At 42.6% G+C, this 19,446-nt stretch overlaps 1 protein-coding gene across 2 annotated transcripts in view; it reads left to right on the plus strand.

Annotated features, from left to right (window-relative positions):
• Positions 1 to 9,276: 9,276 nt before the first annotated feature.
• The window catches only part of VWA3A (von Willebrand factor A domain containing 3A), a 45,393-nt gene continuing 35,223 nt past the window's right edge, over positions 9,277 to 19,446 (plus strand). For both annotated transcript variants that reach the window (XR_009497518.1, XM_059896435.1), the window contains exons 1-6: positions 9,277 to 9,396; positions 10,145 to 10,229; positions 13,231 to 13,318; positions 13,640 to 13,763; positions 17,617 to 17,744; positions 17,841 to 17,918. Coding sequence is in view for 1 of the 2 variants with exons in the window: in XM_059896435.1 (XP_059752418.1) it covers positions 13,257 to 13,318; positions 13,640 to 13,763; positions 17,617 to 17,744; positions 17,841 to 17,918 (392 nt within the window). In the remaining variant the exon portion in view is untranslated. The remainder of the gene's footprint in view (positions 9,397 to 10,144; positions 10,230 to 13,230; positions 13,319 to 13,639; positions 13,764 to 17,616; positions 17,745 to 17,840; positions 17,919 to 19,446) is intronic.

Below are 19,446 nucleotides of genomic sequence, written 5' to 3' on the forward strand. Positions count from 1 at the left end.
CTTATAAGCCTATTTTCCGTTTCATTTGTTTTGTTTTTGAAGGACGGCTCTTTTTTTTTTTTCTTCTTAATGTTCTAGATGACCAAAACACTTCATTGGTTTTTACCCTTTTGCCTAAATCTTTGATATCCCCACTTGATGTTCTGTGAATTCACTGTTTAATCTCTTAAGTAAAACAATGAACAGTCCTGGTGACATACAACCTATTGATTTAGAGGAAAGACCCTGAAAAAGTATTGGAAACTAACTTTGAATATACTACTCTTAGCTATTATTTTGCATCGTGGGCTTCATGGGAGGAACATGTTGCATTTATTTTGTCTTTATTAAAAGACTACTATCCACAGTTACTCTGATTGTAGTAACTGTTTTATCAACCCACTTTGATCTTCTTTAAAATATTAAATTTACATTCACGATTCAAAGCAGTAAGCTGTCTTTCAGAACTAATTTTTGAAGGATAAAAATATATGAAGGAAAAAAGTGACCTGTGTAGGTTGGCTTCCCTACATAGGACTTATTAGTTATATCACCTCAAGAGATTTTAAAGTTTGTCATCAAGGCCTGTATATTACCCCAAACTTTATTAAGAATTGTTTTCTAATTGGTTATAACATTTTTCGATTAATAGTTTCAAAACAAATTGTTAATACAAACTGTATAAAATGAACATAATTTTCTTCACTTGTATTTTTGTTATTGAGCAAGTTTATCAAAATAAATTGTCTACTAAAGAAACTAAAAAGGCTTCTATTACTTTGGAATAAGCTTTGAATTTAAAAATTTATTTCAGAAATGAATTTCTTGTAGAGGTTTCACATATTCACACAGTGACACTTCCATGCCTCTTGGTTTAGTTTTGTTGTTAGCATTGTGCCAGGGGAATGTCTCCCCTCTCTTCTTCCACTCTCACTCCTAGCTCCCCCTTCAGGGGGAGATGCTATTAATGTTCCAGAACATGGATTAGGCTATGTTTACCAATAAGAAGAGGCACTCAGCAATAAAAGACCACACACATGTGGCACTCTCTTCTACATCATGTTTCCATGGACTAGGAGAGAGGTACTGAGCCAAGGCTCTCCTTTTTCTTTCCTTTTTTCCTTGCACATCAACCTAAGCCCTTTCATCTTTGCTTCATTCTTCTGTTTGTACTTTATTTCAGGCCAAAGTCCTCTTAGCTTGTAAGATTTTAAAATTTGGGTTGAAGGAGCAATATAGAACCCTTTGGTCTCTAGACTTATCTGTGTGCTCCATCACAGCTTTACTGTAACTCTCTCTAGGAGTATCAGGAGTGACCTAGCCTAATAATAACTAGTAATCAAATGAAACACTATATTTACCCGTTGCTGCTGTCTCTCCTTTATATGGCCTCTGCAGGAGCCTCATGCAGAGTCGGGAGTTTAAGACAAGGTAGGATTTGGGTGTTCTTGGCTTCTGGACCTTAACGTCATCTTCTTAGGGTGACCAACCATCCTGGTTTGCCTGAGACAGGGCTTTTCTGGGACATGAGACTTTCAGTGCTATAATTGAGAAAGTTCCAGGCAAACAGGGGTGAGTTGGTCACCCTACCTTTCCACCATTCAAATCTTACCCTGATTTATGACACAGATTAGAGGTATTTGAAGAGTTCTTTTCTATAAACATTAATGAATAGGTCAACTGGAAATTGTAATGGTTGACTAAATACTGAACTTCTAAGAGAGGGGAAGGAAACACTTTTCTTCTCTTTGGTAATACTGTAGGAAAAGGCAACAGACTGTCTTTAAAAACAATAACATGGGTGAAAAAATTATTTTGAGTTACTCTTCCATCAACTCTCTTCTAACCACTGTATGAGAAGATTATAGGAAAAACACCAAGACTAGTGGACTGTGGGTTCCTTTTATGCAAAGTCAACTCTTCTGGGTCACAGTTACCCAGCAACAAAATAAAAGTAGTTATTTATAAATTGTATTAAAGATAGAAAGCATAATGCTGTATTATTTTTTTAGAATTTTGGTTCTTTTCCCAGCAGGGAAAAAAAAATGCTGGGATGTATTTTGAAGCACATTCAAGGTTTCTACAAAGAAGCCCCAGTTCCAAAGACTAAGACCACCCAAGATTAAATTTCAAGAAGAAATTTTTCATGAGACTTGTAACATTTCAGAGCTGGGTGAAATCTAAAAGCATGTTCAGTGTTTCCATTTTCCAGATGAAGAAATCAAGGACTCAAAGGCTTACTGACTTTCCCAGAGTCACATAACTAGGTCTCAGAACACTCAATGTAGAAAAGAATGTCTTTGACAAATAGGCCTTGGACAGTTTTTGGCCTAGGACAGTTCTTCAAATTCTATAGCCACTTAAACGAATCTTTCTTCAACTAATCTCCATCTACTTCAATTCATCCAGATCATTTCTGCCAAAATAATCTTAACACAAAAGAAACTTTTCACTTGTTTATTCGAGTTCCTGTCACGTCAGCAGTCTACAGAATGAAATCCAAACTTCTTTAGCATAATACTGAAAACCCTTGATGAGCTGGCTTCAAGCTGTCTCCTCAGCCTTATTTCCCATCATTCTCTCTTTTCGCTTTTTACTGATAAACCAGCCTATTCTCCATTCTTTTACTACACCTTGCTCTCTGTCTTAGCTGTGCCTGTATGACCTCCCCCTTGCAGTTTCTTTAATCCCTCCTATATTTGAAATAATCTAATTTTTTGTGCTTTGTTTCTCTTTTGCTTGTACCTCTGTAACAGAACTTACTAGAGGGGAATCGACTGCCTGGATACAAGTCTCAGTTCCACAATAAATCACTTAATAAATCACTTAACCTCTGTGCACCTTGGTTTTCTCATCTGTAGACCGGGCCTGATAGTACCTACCTTATAGGGTTATTGTTGGTTTAAATGAGATAAAGTGTGGAAAGTTCTTGGTACATAGTAAGCCTTCAAGTGTTAGCTGCTGATGTTATTAAATACTTCTCTATAACTAGATCATAAACTCTTGAACTCAAGGAATGTGGCTTTCTCGTAGTCCAGAGACCTGACACAGTGCTTTACACATGAATTATCATGATTAAATTTGGGGCTAGGTTATAAAGGAAAATTATGAAACTATATTTCCTGGAGATGCGAAAGGCCCAGTCACCTGTCTTCCAGGATTGTTTCAGTGAAATTTTTCCTGAAAGCAGAAGCTTGCATAGATCATCAGCCTTTATAAGTAAGTGTGGTTATTTTACTGGTAAGTATTTGACTGTATAATATGCCAGTCTTGCTGACCTCCTTAGGATTTCTCTGGACTCAAGACCCTTTGCTACTAAATTCACAGTGCTCTAATATTGATACTTATACAGAGGACCAGGATGATGCAAGTACCCTGTCGATCCTGAAGAGAACTCTCTGGAGGCTTCTTCAAGCTTGTGGGTTCTCCGTTCTCTTGAAGCCGTCCATACATTTGGTATGTTTTGCAGAGACTTGGTTCTGCCAAGATGGTTTTAATTATTTCTGCTAAAAGGAACGGACTCAAGGATTTGATCTCATTTTAGATGTGGTTATCCCCAACTGGCCATCTTATGGCACATTTTAGTAGATACTTTCAATGTGTTTGGTCACCATTAAATCAATCTCTATTTATTATCTGTTGGGGCAAGTCAGTAAAATAAATACCGTGTCCTGACTCTGGCACTCTTTTCATGTTGTTTAAATACTTAATTTAGTTGTATAAGACAATTCAAGTATTTTCTTTAATAAAAAAAATTAAAACTCTTTCTTTTACATTGCTTTGTTTTCTATGGCAAAATACAAATGCAGTTGAAGAACCACCAAAAAAAACCTGTATCCACTCTAGGGGAAAAAAAATAATCCACATATCTAAGAAAGTTTTTTACTACCTCATCTTCTACGTATTTTGCTAATTAATTAGTGAGAGCAAAATGGACTTGTGTGTTGCAGTCCCACTCACACACACACCACTCAAATACTTTACCTCATTTCTGCTTTCTGGGTCATTGGTAACTTTTTTTTTTTGTCTGTGCTGGGGGCCTTCTCTAGTTGCGGCGAGCGGGGGCTAATCTTCGTTGAGGTGCGCTGGCTTCTCATTGCGGTGGCTTCTCTTGTTGCGGAGCACGGGCTCTAGGTGTGCGGGCTTCAGTAGTTGCGGCTCGCAGGCTCAGTAGTTGTGGCTCGCAAGCTCTAGAGCGCAGGCTCAGTAGTTGTGGCGCACGGGCTTAGTTGCTCCGTGACACATGGGATCTTCCTGGCCCAGGGATCAAACCTGTGTCCCCTGTATTGGCAGGCGGATTCTTAACCACTGTGCCACCAGGGAAATCCCAGTAACTTTTTCTCTTGTCCTAAGTGCTACTATGGAGAAGGAAGTTAACATGACCCTAAACTGGGACAAAAGAATTTTTTTTTTACAGTAACACCTGTCTGTAAATTTTTTTTAATGAATATAGGAAATTAAAAGTTCCCTCCCACACAATCCACCTTCCAGAGAGTACCATTGTTGACAGTTTATTAGGTATTCTTTCAGACATTTTGCTTTCTTTACAGTGTGTGTGTGTGTGTGTGTGTGTGTGTATGGTGTGTTTATATGTGTGTGTGTATGGTGTGTTTATATGTGTGTGTGTGTGAGATGGGTGTGTCCTGTTCAATTGTTTTAACAAAAGCAAGATCATATTATACATAACTACCACTGCTTTCTTTTTTAACTTAATTTATGATGAATATCTTTCAGTGTCAGTAAATATAGATCTTCCTCATTTTTAATGGCTGTATAGTATAGATAGATACCTCTATTACACACTGTAGAGATATAGATATATTTCTCTTCCCCTGTTGTTGTACATTTAAGTTGTTTCCAAGTCTTTGCTATTACAAATAAGGCTGCTCTGAACTTAGCCCTTAGATGACAGAAACTTCCCAAATATCATAATAATCTGACATTCTAACTGAAGCATATCAACTACTCTATTAAGGCAATTCATATTTTTTGAAAAACTGTGGTTAAAAAATAGTGGCATTCATTAGAGTTTAGAGAAAGAAACTAACATTAAATTCATGTTGTGTTTTTCCATATGTCATCTTAATTAATACTCCTCCTATGAAGTAGGAGATGGTATTGTATAGACTAGAAAACACTAAGGATCAGAAGGGTGAGCAATTTACCCAAAGTTCTATTAGGGAATCTGGGTTTCAAACCTAGGTTCCCTGACTTCAAATCTAGGACTGCTTCTGCTGTCCCACATTGCCAGTTTGGCTAGTCTAAACGAAATAAAAATAGCTTGTCCCAGTTGCATGATTCCTTGGCTCAGACATGAGCAGCTAAATCTATGGTTTGCTTCTTCTGGATGTGGAATGCAAACAACCATAAAAAGTAGTCTCTACTTGTGAATATTACATATTTTGTTGAAAGAAAAAAATTATGTAAGTTATCATTAAGTTGTGTTTAATCTGCCATCATTCCCTGCTCATTGTCAAGATTTCTGCAATCATTGCTCAGTGGTATTTTATAGGGCTTACTTCCTTGACTGGTGAATTATACCATGTTATCCATTGGTTTTATCGGAACCCTTTTGAGAATTGAGCACCCAGGGAAATTTTCCCAAAGAAGCTATCTCCTATTCTCCCTGTAGCACTTTAAAAAATCAACTAGATCCCTTCTTCCTTGTTGGTAGGAAATCTATTGGCCATTGGGGATACCCTAGGGTTGTGCAGAGATCCATGACTGAAACTTCAGAAAGTCCCCTCTGGTCGTTTGTCATTTGCCTATACCCACTGCTGCTGAAACATCAACTGTTCCAGGCCGAATGGTGCAGTAGTTCTACAGTACCCAATCCCACGCTTGGGGCATGGTAACCTTTGGTGAGCTGTGAGCCCCTATGCCTCTGGACTTTCTTCCTGTATGTACCGAGGACCCATTTCCTCTCAGGTCTTGCCATCTCACCACTGTTGCTACCAAACACGGGGCAGGTCCCTCCTCCCTCTGATTTTTCAGTTCTGATTTCTTGACCTCTGTTTATCTGGGGACTGTTCTCTCCCGTTTGGCTTTCCTCAGTCTTGTTTGCCTAGTGTCCCCTTCTTTGGTTAAACAAAACAAAACAAATAAAACAACAAAAACAGCTCTTTTCATAGGGCTGATTTCACCCTCTGGCTCCAGGACTAGGTGCAGAAACCAGGTCTGGCCAATCAGAGTCACAGTGATTGGTTCAAGAATGAGCATGTCCTGTGACCAAGCCAAGCCTGGGACTTCGCTGGAACTCCTGGAAAAGAGTTGTTCTCCTTCCTTTAGGGTGCTAAAAGCTATGGAGGGGACAGCTTAGTGCTGATGTCCCAAGTTTACCAACCACTCCTAAAGAGTCTACCTAAGAATAAAGCCATCACAGAAGAAAAGAAGCTGAGAAGTGGAGACAGATTTCTGTTAACATTTTAGCCTTTGGATCAAGCCATGCCTGAAGCCAGAACTATCCCTGGATTTTTCTTTTATCTGATCACATAAATTCCCTTTTTCCCTTAAGCCAGTTTGAACTGGGTTTCTGTCTCTTTTAACTAAAAGAATCTTTATATACCTTCCCACTTTCCTCTTGACATTAAACACATCCCTCACCTCCTGTGCTTTGGCATGTCACTTTATAATCTTTCAGGTAGCTTAGGCTTTTACAAAAGACAGGAAAAACTGTTGACTTCAAGCCGCTTCTTAAAAAGCACCTGCAACTGCTTGAAATGGAGGAAAGAAATAGAGCAAATTACAAATTAATACCTAAAGAAATATATCACACAATAATATTGTCTTAGCCTGTTTGGACTACTATAACACCACAGACTTAGGTGGCTTATAAAAAACAAATTTAACTAGATGTTAACTAGATTTATTGTGGTGATCATTTCCCAATATATACATATTATATTGTACACCTGAAACTAATGTAATGTTTTATGTCAATTATACCTCAATTTAAAAAAAAAAGGGAAAGAGGATTTTTTTTTTTGGCCATGGCGTGAGCAGCTTATGGGATCTTAGTTCCACAACCAGGGGTCAAACCTGGGCCCTTGGCAATGAGAGTGCAGAGTCCTAACCACTGCACCACCAAGGAATTCCCAAAAAGAGGAATTTTAGATGCTGAAAACAAAACCATCAAAGTCACCATTATCTGCTCATTTTAACACATGAAGATAATAGGGACTAAATATGACACATTACTACGGTATTTATCAAAAAGCTAAAAGATCTTTGGAATTCAATTTTTTTCAGACTTAAAAAAATCAGTGAGGTGCCTACTCTATATATTATGTAACATCCCCATCAGAGAATGAAGCAGTATTCCATAATCACAAAACATCTAAATATTCACATTAAAGGGAACAAATAAAGACTGTAACTAGCCTCATGACAGTTCAAGTCAGGCTTTGCCATGAAGTGAGCATGCTGTGAACCTAAGACACAACACAATATTCACTGCAACATCACTTTTTAAAAATTTATTTCTCACAGTTCTGGAGGCTGGAAGTTCGAGATCAGGGTGCCAGCACGGTCAGGCAAGGGCCCTCTTCTGGGTTGCAGACTTCTCATATCCTCACATGGTGGAAGGGGGCTAGGGAGCTCTGTCAGCTCTGCCCTCATGACCTAATCACCTCCTGAAGACCCCAACTCCTAATACCATCACATTAGGGGTTAGGTTTTTAACATATGAATTGCGGGGCGGGGACACAAACATTCAGATCATAGCAAATATATTTTGAGTAATGGGAACAGTTTAGAGCTCCTAAATAAAGACCAGAGGTAAGGTGACCCATCAGGTCCCAAGAACCTAAGGTAAGAGGAAAAGAAATTCCTACTGTTCTCTGATTCCTTACATGGGGCCAATCATGAGCTATATACAGCCTGAGGAGAACTGAGAAAGATGGTACCAGCACAGAGCTTTCTCCTTGGCTGGTCATACAGCCTGAAAATCTTACTCTGCTTTATCCATCTGGCACAAATACATCCAGAACATGTGTCGTGTAAACTCAAGTAGAAAAAAAGCAGTAACAAAGTTGGGTTTTACTTCTTGTAAAATGTTGAAAACCCATGTATCCAGGAGCAAAGGACGTTGTGAGGGTGATAAGCCATCTATCTTGAGCCCCTGTGTCTCCAAAAATGGTGTCTCAAAGTTAGCCAGCCCCTCTACCCAGGATTTCCAGTAAGGTGGGCACAAGGACACTTACCTCTGGCTCACAGAGTAGCCTTTGGTTGGTTGCTCTCAGCCTCTTGTGACTCTTCCCTCTTCTGACTTCCTTACCTCTTTCTGATCTCCCTCCTCTCCTGCCTTGTTGGTGTTGACCAAATGCCACGATTTACACCCCATGACTCTTCTGCCCAGAGCGACTGGTGGTAGGTAAGCTGTGTCTATTTTGAAGGGTTTTGTTGTTTCTGATCTGGCCTATAGGAGGCACTGGGGTCAACATCTGAAGGGGTTCTCTACCATACAGTGACTACCACAAGTAGCACATGTTCTAAATTATAAATTAAAGATTCAGAAAGTGAAGGTTGTGATTTGAGAAATGACCTGGATAAGAAAAACTAAGTGCAGTTCCCTTAGCCACTACAAGCTAGTTGACATTAAGCACATCACTTCATCTCTCCTGATTTCCATAGAAGGAGTTGGAAAGGTCCCCAACTGTGGGCTAAGGGCTGGTTACATCATAATCACCTGGAGCCATTGTTAAATATTCATGTTCCTACACTTTGCTACAGTTCTGTATCAATCTCCCAGATGGGAATGTACGTATGTTTTCTTAGCAAACAACCCAGATCATTCTGATGGGCACCTGGGTTTGGGAAGCACTGCAGTAGATGATCTCTTCTTATGCTAAGAGGTCACTGAGTCTGCTGCTGTATTAGCCCGGTTTGGGTGGAGATGGACCTGGCAGGGGTGAGGGACTGCCGGACCTCTCCCAAGGAGTGTGTCTGGGGGGCTCTGAGGAGGAAGAGAAGGTTACCACCTTTCACGCATGTCACAGGTTCTCTGCTTGCTTTCTTCAGTTCCTACCACAGGAAGGCAGCAGGCACCAGGGCTCCACTGGTCTAAACCACAGTTTTCTGCTGACCCAAAAGTTCTAAAAATAGAAAAGAGGTCCAAATCCTGCTCCCCAGCCTTTGCGGGGGCAGAGAAAAGCAGAGTGCCCAGGGAGAGGTTGTTATGAACAACAAAGTGGTAATTTTTTCCCAGGGGTGAGGAAGGTTTTTCCCTGTCCCTGCCTCAAGCTGCAATGGTGCAGTCTGTTACCTTGGAGACCAGCAAACACTTCCCGACAGGGCAACCTTCACTGTTGAGTTGCTTGGAGGAGCTTGGAGGAACTAGAAGTGGGAACCAGCGAAAAGAGTCCTGGGATGACCAGGGGCCCTTCTCCCAAAGATGGAGAAATAAATGGAGAAATGCAGGTGAAGTTGAGAGTCACAAGGGTTGACAGGGTGGTAAAAGAGTGGGCGGGGGGAGGCCCAGACTCTAAGCTCTGGACTAAGTGAGAAAGATTTAGGGAGCCTGGGTCTTAAGCACCTGCTCCCTACCTGCCAGACATTGTTCTACGTGCTGGGGGTACAACAGTAGACAAGGAAGTAATGGGGCTGCTCCTGAGAAGGGCTGTGACAACTTGGTAAGAGACAGCCAGGAGGCAGCAATAGGAGGGAATGGTTTCCTCCTTGGGGGTTGGGGGGCAGCAAATGGGGTTCAGGAAAGACTTCCTGGGTTTTCTTGTCAAAGAAAAAGGGCAAAGGGCAATTCTAGAAGTAGGTCCAACTTGAACAAAGAAGAGTATGAATTAGCAAGGTGTGTGTAGGTAGGGGTTACCAGGGTGTGTAGAAGGATGCAAGATGAGGTAGAGAGGTAAGCAAAGAATAGATCCAAATGGAATGAAAAGCCTTGTGAAGGTTTGACCTGCTTGTCCACGGTACTGAGAAGCCATGGCAGGGTTCTAAACAAGTAGTAACATGAACAATTCTGCATATCAGAAAAATCATTCTGGCAGCAGATTGTAAAATGGATTGGATGGGGGAAAAGACTAGAGGTTATTAGGCAGTTAAAAATACAAACCCTGGGGGTGGCTTTATCCTGGATATTTAAGAGAATCCTAGATCCAGCTGTTAGCAAATCAGGAAGTTAGCTGAAGATTTTCTTTTATCCACTAATCAGGGCTACCTCTCTCCCTTTGACAAGATGCCATCTCCTAAGGACCGGCTTGCATGTTCTCTTCCCCTCCTGTGACCAGTCTCCCAAGGTAATGTGGCCCACCTTTCTCTAAACTCTGGACCTGCCCTGAGTACATTTATTCAACAAATGTTTTTTTAGCAACTACTATTTTCTAGGCAATGTTTACATAAAACGGTTCTAACAGTGAACATAACTAAGTCCCTGCCCTCATGGATCTTACTTCTAGTGGATTGATGGATGAGGGAGAGTGGGGCAGAGACAGATAATAAGTAAATATATAGAACATCAGATGATGAAACGTGCCTCAGAGAAAACAAAACAGGGGCAGGGAGGTTCTGTCTGAGATGGAGTAATCAAAGAAGACCTCTCTGATAAGATTTCATTTGAGCAAAGGCCTGAGGGTAAGGGCTGTCCAGCTCTGCCTCCCCAGTACCAGCTCTCTCTGGCACCTAGCATGCACTCTATAAGTGTGCGCGGAATGAACGAGTGCTTGTGTCATATGCTGAAGTGCTTGAAGATGCAGCAGATTTTGAAATGGTATTCTGCATTCCTATAGCCCTTTGTATTTTACAAAGTTCTTGTACATTCTCAATTGCATTTGATCCTCCTGATGATGGAGTTGAAGTAGGCGGGGCAGTTACTATTATCCCCATGCCATTCTGCAGATGAAGAAACCAATAGTCCTGTGCTCCTTCTAGCACACCACATTGTTTTGCTAGTTTTATGCAACCCAAACACCCCTCCACTGGCCAACACAAGTCATCCCAGAATCCAGTCGTGCAAGCCTCTGAATTCATTAGGTTGTTAATCACTCACTGAAAAGAGGGAACTGAGACTGCGGGGCGTCCAGTGTTGATGAGGTATTTCTATTCCAGCAGTCTCTGCCACAAGAGTCTCCCAGCAAAGCATACTGAAGTAAAACCGCTTTTTCTTTTTTTGAGACATTGCCACATTATCTTGGTGCTTCTCAAAAGAAAATTCCTCTGAATAAAAGATTAAAGACCTCAAAGAGAAAAGCAAGTTGCCGAGCCATCATTAGGCTATTTAATTTAATGGTTTCATAAGAACGCACGCTCCAATGTTGAAGCTGCAACTCTATCTGGAGTTTCTCACTTGTGGTGTTTTAGACAATATTTTTTTTGTTGCAAGTAACAAGAAATACAAGTGAGGCCACTTGGGCTTCCCAGGTAGCGTAGTGGTTTAGAATCCGCCTGCCAATGCAGGGGACACAGATTCGAGCCCTGGTCCGGAAAGATCCCACATGCCGCGGAGCAGCTAAGCCCGTATGCCACAGCTACTGAGCCTGCACTCTAGAGCCCACGAGCCACAACTACTGAGCCCATGTGCCACAACTACTGAAGCCCGTGTGCCTAGAGCCCGCGCTCTGCAACAACAGAAGCCGCTGCAATGAGAAACCCACACGCCGCAACGAAGAGTAGCCCCCGCTCGCTGCAACTAGAGAAAGCCCGTGCAGCAATGAAGACCCAACGCAGCCAAAAATAAATAAATACATACATACATACATTTATAATAAATAAATAAATGAGGTCGCTTAAGCAAAACGGAAGGGAATTAGAAGGAACAAGTATCTCATGGAACCCAAGAGCAGAAAGCGAAGTCAGTTCTTCAAGAACGGAGGTTTACCTCCCCTCCTCAGAATATTTACCGTCTGCCAGTCCCTGCTCTCGCATAACTTACAGTCTAATGGGAGAAAGATGCCAATTCTTAAAAATCACACTAATAAAAGTATTATTCTCAATTAAGGTAATTACTTTTAAAGAAAGGAGCACAGTTCTATGACAGTTTACATAACACAAAGGAACCTGGAATAGAGTGGGATGGTAGGGAAGACTTCCTAGAGGAAGTAACATTTGAGCTGAAATGTCAAGGATGAGTGGTTGGGGGGAGGGGAGGAGAATGTTCCAGAGCAAAGCCAGAACATGAAAAGGCCCTGCGATTAAAGGAGATGGACAGCATTCTAGGAACTGAAGGGGAACGGGGTTGTTGAACACTGAAGCAGCGAGCAGTGGTGGAGTGGAAAAGCTGGAAAGGTAGGTGGGCAGCAGACAGAGCTTGCGAGCCTCAAATGCCATCTTAAGGATCTTAGTCTTTATCCTAGAAATAAAGGGAAGCCTTTGAACAGCTTTAAGCAGGAGGGAGAAGAGGGGGTGTGACCTTGGATTTGTGGGGGGTTTTGGCCGCATGGTGCAGCTTGTGGGATGTTAGTTCCCCAACCAGGGATTGAACATGACCCTCAGCAGTGAGAGCGTGGAGTCCTAACCACTGGACCGCCAGGGAATTCCCTGGATTTGGGGCGGGGGGGGGGGGGTGTTATTTATTTATTTATTTATTTATTTATTTATTTATTTATTTTTGGCTGCGTTGGGTCTTCACTTGCTGCAACTAGAGGAATCCCGCACACAGCAACAAAGACCCAACGCAGCCAAAAAAAATAATCAATTAATAAAAATAAAATAAATAAAATAAAATAAAATACTTTATTTTAAAAAAAAAGGTCTAAGCTCAAAAGACACCTTCACTGATCACCTGACCTATGCAAAGCAGATTCCTTTCGTGATTACTATCATATCATCCTGTTTACTTCCTTCACAGTACTTCCCACAATTTGTTATTACTATATTTACATCACTCTCCCCTTCTGGGAGGACAAGGACAACGTCTAGCTCAGTGATTGTCAACTGGGGACAATTGTGCTCCCCAGGAGGCATTAGGCAATGTTTAGAGACGTCTTTGGTTGTTACAACTTGCAGGGGGGCAGGGATGTTACTGGCATCTGGTAGGTAGAGGCCAGGCGTCCTGCTAAGCATCCTTCAGTGCACAGGAGAGCCTCACGACAGAGCAGTAGCTCGTCCAAAATGTCGAAAGTGCTGAAGTCGAGAAACCTTTGTTACCTTGTTCACTGTTGTATCCTCAGCATCTAGCACAAAGCCTGATACCTAGTAGGTGTTCAATAAGTATTTATTGAATGAATGAATGAAAGAACAGTTGAGCTGTTGTCTATATGCTGCACTTACCCTTTTCTTTTCTGGTATTCTTTTCCTCCTTAGGAAAAAAAGCATTGGGTGTTTTTATAATGGCCACACAAACTAGTCATATCTTCCATGGTCAAGATAATAAGTTTCTGGAAAATCATTGGTAAGCATCTTCTCTGACTTTCCAAATGAAAACAACAACAACAACAATATTTTGTTCACGGAAGTTGAGGGGGAAATACCTGCCTTTAAGTGAGACTGGGTAAATGGTCGATGCATCATCTTATACCTGAGGGCTTCAGTTACCTAACTACCAAAACAATAGAATAAAATGTCTTATGAACCTGGAGTCCACATTTTATCGGGATCTACACAGGAAACTTTCCCAGTTACTACACAGAAATAAAATGTTTCTGGAGGCCCTGACAACGTGGAGTCAATGTCTGGTGCTGGGGCATTGATCAAATTACTTTGTGTTTTTTAGCATGAGGAGAAACAATGACAGAGATCCAAAGAAGCAAGTGAACCAGAAGAATATCAATGAACGTGGCCAAAAGCTAGACAATGGACTACTGGTTACACATATTAACCAGACAAAGGACTTACTGGTAAAAACCATATTGCTTTAACTGAGTGGCATTGCTTACAAATCATAGTCTGGGAATGCAGAATGTGTTAAACTCTGGGTATTTATTTCTTCACGTAGGATCTCAGGACTGAAAAGGATTAATTACGCACTCATCTCTGATCCCCTGCCTTTAGAAGTGACTGAAGAATCTCTATGCTGTTTATAGAAATTGTATAGCCTTCTTGGCCATATCATTAAATATTCAGGGAGTTGTGAAATCACTGTCCTTGTTATCAAAGCTTGAAGACTAAGGAATTTAATTCTAAGATTCTCCACCCTGAGATTTGTTTTTCTTGTAGGATTCCCTAAAATCTAGATCCAAAAATCAGTTTCAGGAAGTGCCATTGGAGTGAGAACGTTATGGCAGGAGAATTAACCTCTAGAATAACCAGAACCGTGGTCTTAGGCTGACCCTCAATGTGTTGATGAGCTCTCTTCCCGTGGTGGTGAGTGGATTGTCTAGAACTCGCAATTCACTCTACCATAGAAACTGCTGTCATCAGGGGTTGTCTGTGCAAGTCTGGCCCATAACCGTCTACCTATTCTACACTAGAGTTTAACAATGGTCCTTTGAAATGATAATCAGTCAAAAACAATACAGTTTTAATGCTAGCAATTAAAAATCAGGAAAATAGTTGTGTTTTACTTTTCTCCAGTATTGACACTTATGGGAAAGCAAGTTTAATTAAAAGGAAATGAGCAAATGTCATGGAAATAGAGTCTGGAAATTCTGAAGGCTTCTTTCAATGACTTTAGATGTTGATACTATGAGTCTTTATTTCACCTAATTTCTTATCAAATACACGACTTTCCAGGTGTACAAGGACCACTCTTATTTATCAGCCACAATTGGGGCCTCCTTTACTTCACAAATGAATAGCAGTGGGAAAGAGGGAAAGGATTGCCCCAGAACAAAGATCTTATTCTTCTGTATGTAAAGCACATCCTTCAGTATATAATCAGTATGTCCTACAGTCAAAATCTATCATGTGTTTAATGGTGGCTCTTCAAATATTAATAATACAAAATCCATGTCCTAAAACGTGATGGATCATTTCAAATGCAAGTAAAATGGAAGAGAGGTGAATTAGAAGTCTACCAGGTTCAGTGTTACCAAAGGGAGGTGGTTGTCCGGAAAGATGAGAAGAGTGACACCTAGTGTTTATATGCTGCAGAGCAGCATTTTCCTAAGTGTGCAGCTGGGGCTAAGATTATAGGCGGTGCTGTTCTGGGGCAGGACATTAATTAGCAGAGAATCACATACTGAGGAAGTTGTCTTTTCAGTCAGTTCTCTCTCGATCCTTCACGAAGATAGTCACAGTTTTGTGGTAATGTAAAGGCAATATAGTATCGTGATTATGAGCATGGCTCAAGCTATACTGCTTGGGTTTAAATCCCAGCTCCACCACTAACTGGCTGTGTGACCGGACAAATTGCTTAATTCTCAATACTTCAGCACCCTTGTCAGTAAAATGAGGTTAATAACGATGGAACCTATTTTGTAGACGTAAATAAGTTAATATACGGAAAGTGCTTGTCACATAATAAGCACTCTTAAGAGTTTGCTCTAATTATTCGTGTTTTCACACTTCTTTAACACTTGCTAATTTCCTTTTGAAACAGAGGGTGAGAAGGTCTCAGGCACAGAACTTACGGCATCCAATACTATCTAGCTGGAATATGATAGCAGCAGTTTATTTTCATTGCTTTTGTTTGTTTGTTACCTTCTATTTATGACCCAACCTGAGGGGAAACAAGAATCACTGTTAAGAACCGTTTATGCAGCAGCACTCGAGGCCATGTTCTAGATCTTAGCGTCACACGCCCATCTTACAGGTAGAGAAAGAGACACAGGGCTTGCCCAGCATCACAAAGCTTGTAAGTGGGGGGCCCAGGACTGCACTCCCTTCTCCCCTCCCTCTCTTCCTTTGCCCTTTCCTCCTTCCGAATCCTCTGTCTGATCTAATCCTGTCTAATGCAGCTCGGTCAGCCACAGCAGATAATTTCAACCCCTTGTCTATCACCTCACTGTCTACAGGGACAGCCTGACAAAGACAAGCCCAAGCAGTACCCACCCAGGGTTCAAGCAGGTGCACAGGAGACAGGCAAAGCCATCTTTGGGTGTAGTCGGGGGCCGCGGTGGGCTAAGCAGCACGCAGGCCCCTTCCACAGTCACTGGACGCTGCAGGGCGGTTTCTCTCACCGTGGGACTGAGCCGGCCTCTCCCCTTGTGAGGCCATGTCCCACACCCTGAGTCACAGCCAACCCTGGCGACATGTAAGTCCCACGGATTCACACAGACAATGGCGGCCGTGCCGGAAGCTCTTGCAGCATCCCTGTCTGCTCCAGGCCTTGCACACCTTTCCAGCCTCTTCTCACGTCACACTTACCCTGCATTTGCTACACTCCAACCACCGTGGCCGCCCTTCCGTTCTTCCAGCACTCTGCTCCTGCCCCCAAGCCCACCTCTGCCTGGACTGTGCGTGCCCAGAGACACACAGGGCTGGCTCCTTCTGAACCTTCAGATCACAGCTCAGAGGGGCCTCCTCTGACCCCCCACCTCAGCTAAAGTGACCTCCCCGTCTCCACCCTAGTCATTTTCTATCACCCTGCCCTGCCCCGCTTTCTTAATACAGTTGTTCCTTGCTGAAATTATGGACATCATTGATTTTGCTTTTCTTTACTGACCATCTATCCACACTAGAATGTGAGCTCCGAGAAGGCGAGGACGTTTCTATCTTGTTCACACAGTAGCCCTAGGACCAGGGACGGTGCCTAGTTCAAAGCAGGGCTCAGAACAAGGCAAAGTGGGCTCAGAGTCTTAGGTCAGCTCTCTCCACCTTCTGGCTCTCAGAATGTATCACCAATGTTGAATGCTTGCTGTGAACGACTTCAGCTCCATCACCAAGGCCACCACCCACGTCCTGAGCTTAGTACTATGTAAGTGACACTGGTGTCACTCAGCACAAGCAAGGGGGCTTGTTCATTTCCTGGCCAGACTCCTGTGATGGCTCGGAAATTCTTCCTCTAAAACTTTTACCCACTGCTCCTGTTTCTGGCCTCTGGAATGGACAGGGAAACCCATTCCCTCTTCCATCAGTCAACAAATGTTTGTGGAGGATCCCTCAGACTGAGAGGGAGGCAGAACTCATATACCTGAAAAGATGCAGGGAATGCAAATACAGGAGTAAACAAAGACGCCACCACCACTTGTGTTTGACAGAGACTCAAAGGTTGGCAGGGGAGAAGGAAAGCTTTATGGTGAAAAAAAGGGAAAGCTTCAGGTGTCCCCTGAAGGAAGCCAGAGGCAGGCTAACTAGAAGCCGGCGTCTCCTGTGACTGATTTGGGGGCATGTTTGGCTTTCTCTGGTTGGTCCTGAGCTGAAAAGGGGATGAAAAGTAGGCAAGCTGGCAGTCACTGCCAGGGTCCTGACTTCCCGGTCCAGTTGCTGCAGAGGTTGTGGTCTGACTCCCTGGACTGCTTGCTACACTTGTGGGCCGGAGTTCTGCTGCCGTACAGGGTCTAGCCACCGCGGGTTTGTGTATTCAGTCTCTCCCAAGGCAGGATGTGGCGAGTGGCGCTGGACTCCTCTAGACACGTACTGGGGATGAGGTGAGGGATGGGAACGGGTATTTCCGGGCAACTGGCCCCGAGCACAGGCCTCCGCGTTTGCCTGTTGCCTCAGCAAGGCGAGTTCTAGAACAGACTGCTCTCAGGTGGGACTGGTCAGGCTGGCACCCCTTAGGGGTCCACGTGCAGGGAACCTAAACCACCCTCAGCTTCACCCTCCCTTTCCACTGGTTTCTGGCTGACTCTGGCTTCTGTCTTGCAGAGGCTGCAGGGCGATGAGACCCAGCTGCCTTCAGCCTGGGAGGATTCAGAAGATTGGCTTTTAACGCACAATTTAAAGTCAATGAAACTCACCTTGGCTGACCTGATAAGCCAGGGCACAGCCATACTGTGAGTCTGAAGCCATTCCCCTCTCCCCCCAAGCCTGCAAGACATGTCCATCCCCCTGAGCTCAAGAGACCCTTTCATAAGACTTTTCTTCTTCAGGAAGGAGGGTAGCAATGTCACGAGGAAAATGCACATCTCCACCCAGACCATCCACCAATTCGAATCCAAGCTTTCTGAGTAAGTATGTTTTTCAGTGTCTTCCCAACAACCCAAGAGCTCAAGAAGTACCTGGTTTGAGCAGTCTGAAAATGACTTTGTTCAAACGACAGTCTCTGTGGGACCTTGGGCAGGCTTCTTCCCGCTTCTAGCCCCAATTTCCTGTTTTTGCAAATAACGAGGTTGGACCATATCAGTTTTTCTCAGCCTTTTAAAATCCATGGTCCCTTTGGATGAACACATAAAACTTCACAGCCTCGTCTGATGGGTAATGGTTAAGAGGGACCACTTTCGATGACAGATTGATTGGGTTCATACTTTTACAGAAGTATGTCAAAAATATTCAGGCTCCCCACTTCCAAACCAGATTTTTTTTTTTAAAGCTTCTCTTTGGTTTATTTCTTTATTTATTTGGCCATACCAAGAGGCTTGTGGGATCCAAGTTCCCCGACCACAGATCGAACCTGGGCCCTTGGCAGTGAAAGCGAGGGGGTCCTGACTACTGGACCGCCAGGGAAGTCCCCCAAACCAGATTTTGACGGCACCATCCATCCCCCGTGTAGCAATCTATGGACCATGATTACTGCTTGCCTGAGGTTTCTTAAAGGGTTAGAATAATAATTAATAGCCAACATTTCTTAATGTGTCAGGAGTTCTGCTAAGGGCTGCACACATTATCTTATTTAATCCTCACAACAACTCAAAATATAGTGTTACTCTCAAGACTGTTAACCAAAAGTTAATTACTAAATAACCAATTTGCCAAATTTATCAAATCATTGTAACTGTAACTTTCATAGCAAATTTTATTGGGTTGGAAGGTTAAACAGATTTTAAAGATTTCTGCAATATTTTGGTTGATTGGTTTTCATTGTGAATCCAGCAATTTAAGGAATGTTTCAGGTCTCTTCAGTTAATTGGTCATTTGGCAAATTGATTTTCAGAGAATTAGTTTTCAGTAAACTAACTTTTGGCAAATTGACTTGGATAAAGTCTTATTATCTTCATGCTGGAGCTGATGAAGCTGTAGAGTTTACCACACTTGTCCAAGGTCACACAGCTAGTAAACAGCAGAGCTGGGTCTCAAAGACAAGCTCGTCTCATCGTCTCATTACCTGCCCATGCCCTTACCTGCACCCACACTCATGCATGCCTTATGACTCTGCCCACTGCCCCATGCCCATGAGTTTATATCCAAAGGCCTTCCCTGCCCTTCTCTGGGCCCCCAAATCCCACCTGCCTCAGTGAGGGCAATTCAGTTAAATTCACGTGGCTGAGTCCTTAACTTGAGTGCCTGTTACAGGCTGGTCTCCAAACAGCCACTGGAATAGTTTGCAATAAGGGAAACTCAAGAAATTCCCCTGGCCACTTACTATTCAAAAACTAAGTTTTTTGTTCATCAATCCACTGAGAAACTGCTGCTGAGTTGCCTCACTTGTGCATTTATGATCATGTCCAGGTGACTAGGAAGTCTCACCTGAGAAGACACAGATTTCGAAGACCCAACACAGCCAAAAATAAATATAAATAAATAAATTAATTTAAAAAA

This window comes from Balaenoptera ricei, chromosome 15 (assembly GCF_028023285.1).
Source record: "Balaenoptera ricei isolate mBalRic1 chromosome 15, mBalRic1.hap2, whole genome shotgun sequence".
Taxonomy (NCBI): Eukaryota; Metazoa; Chordata; class Mammalia; order Artiodactyla; family Balaenopteridae; genus Balaenoptera; species Balaenoptera ricei.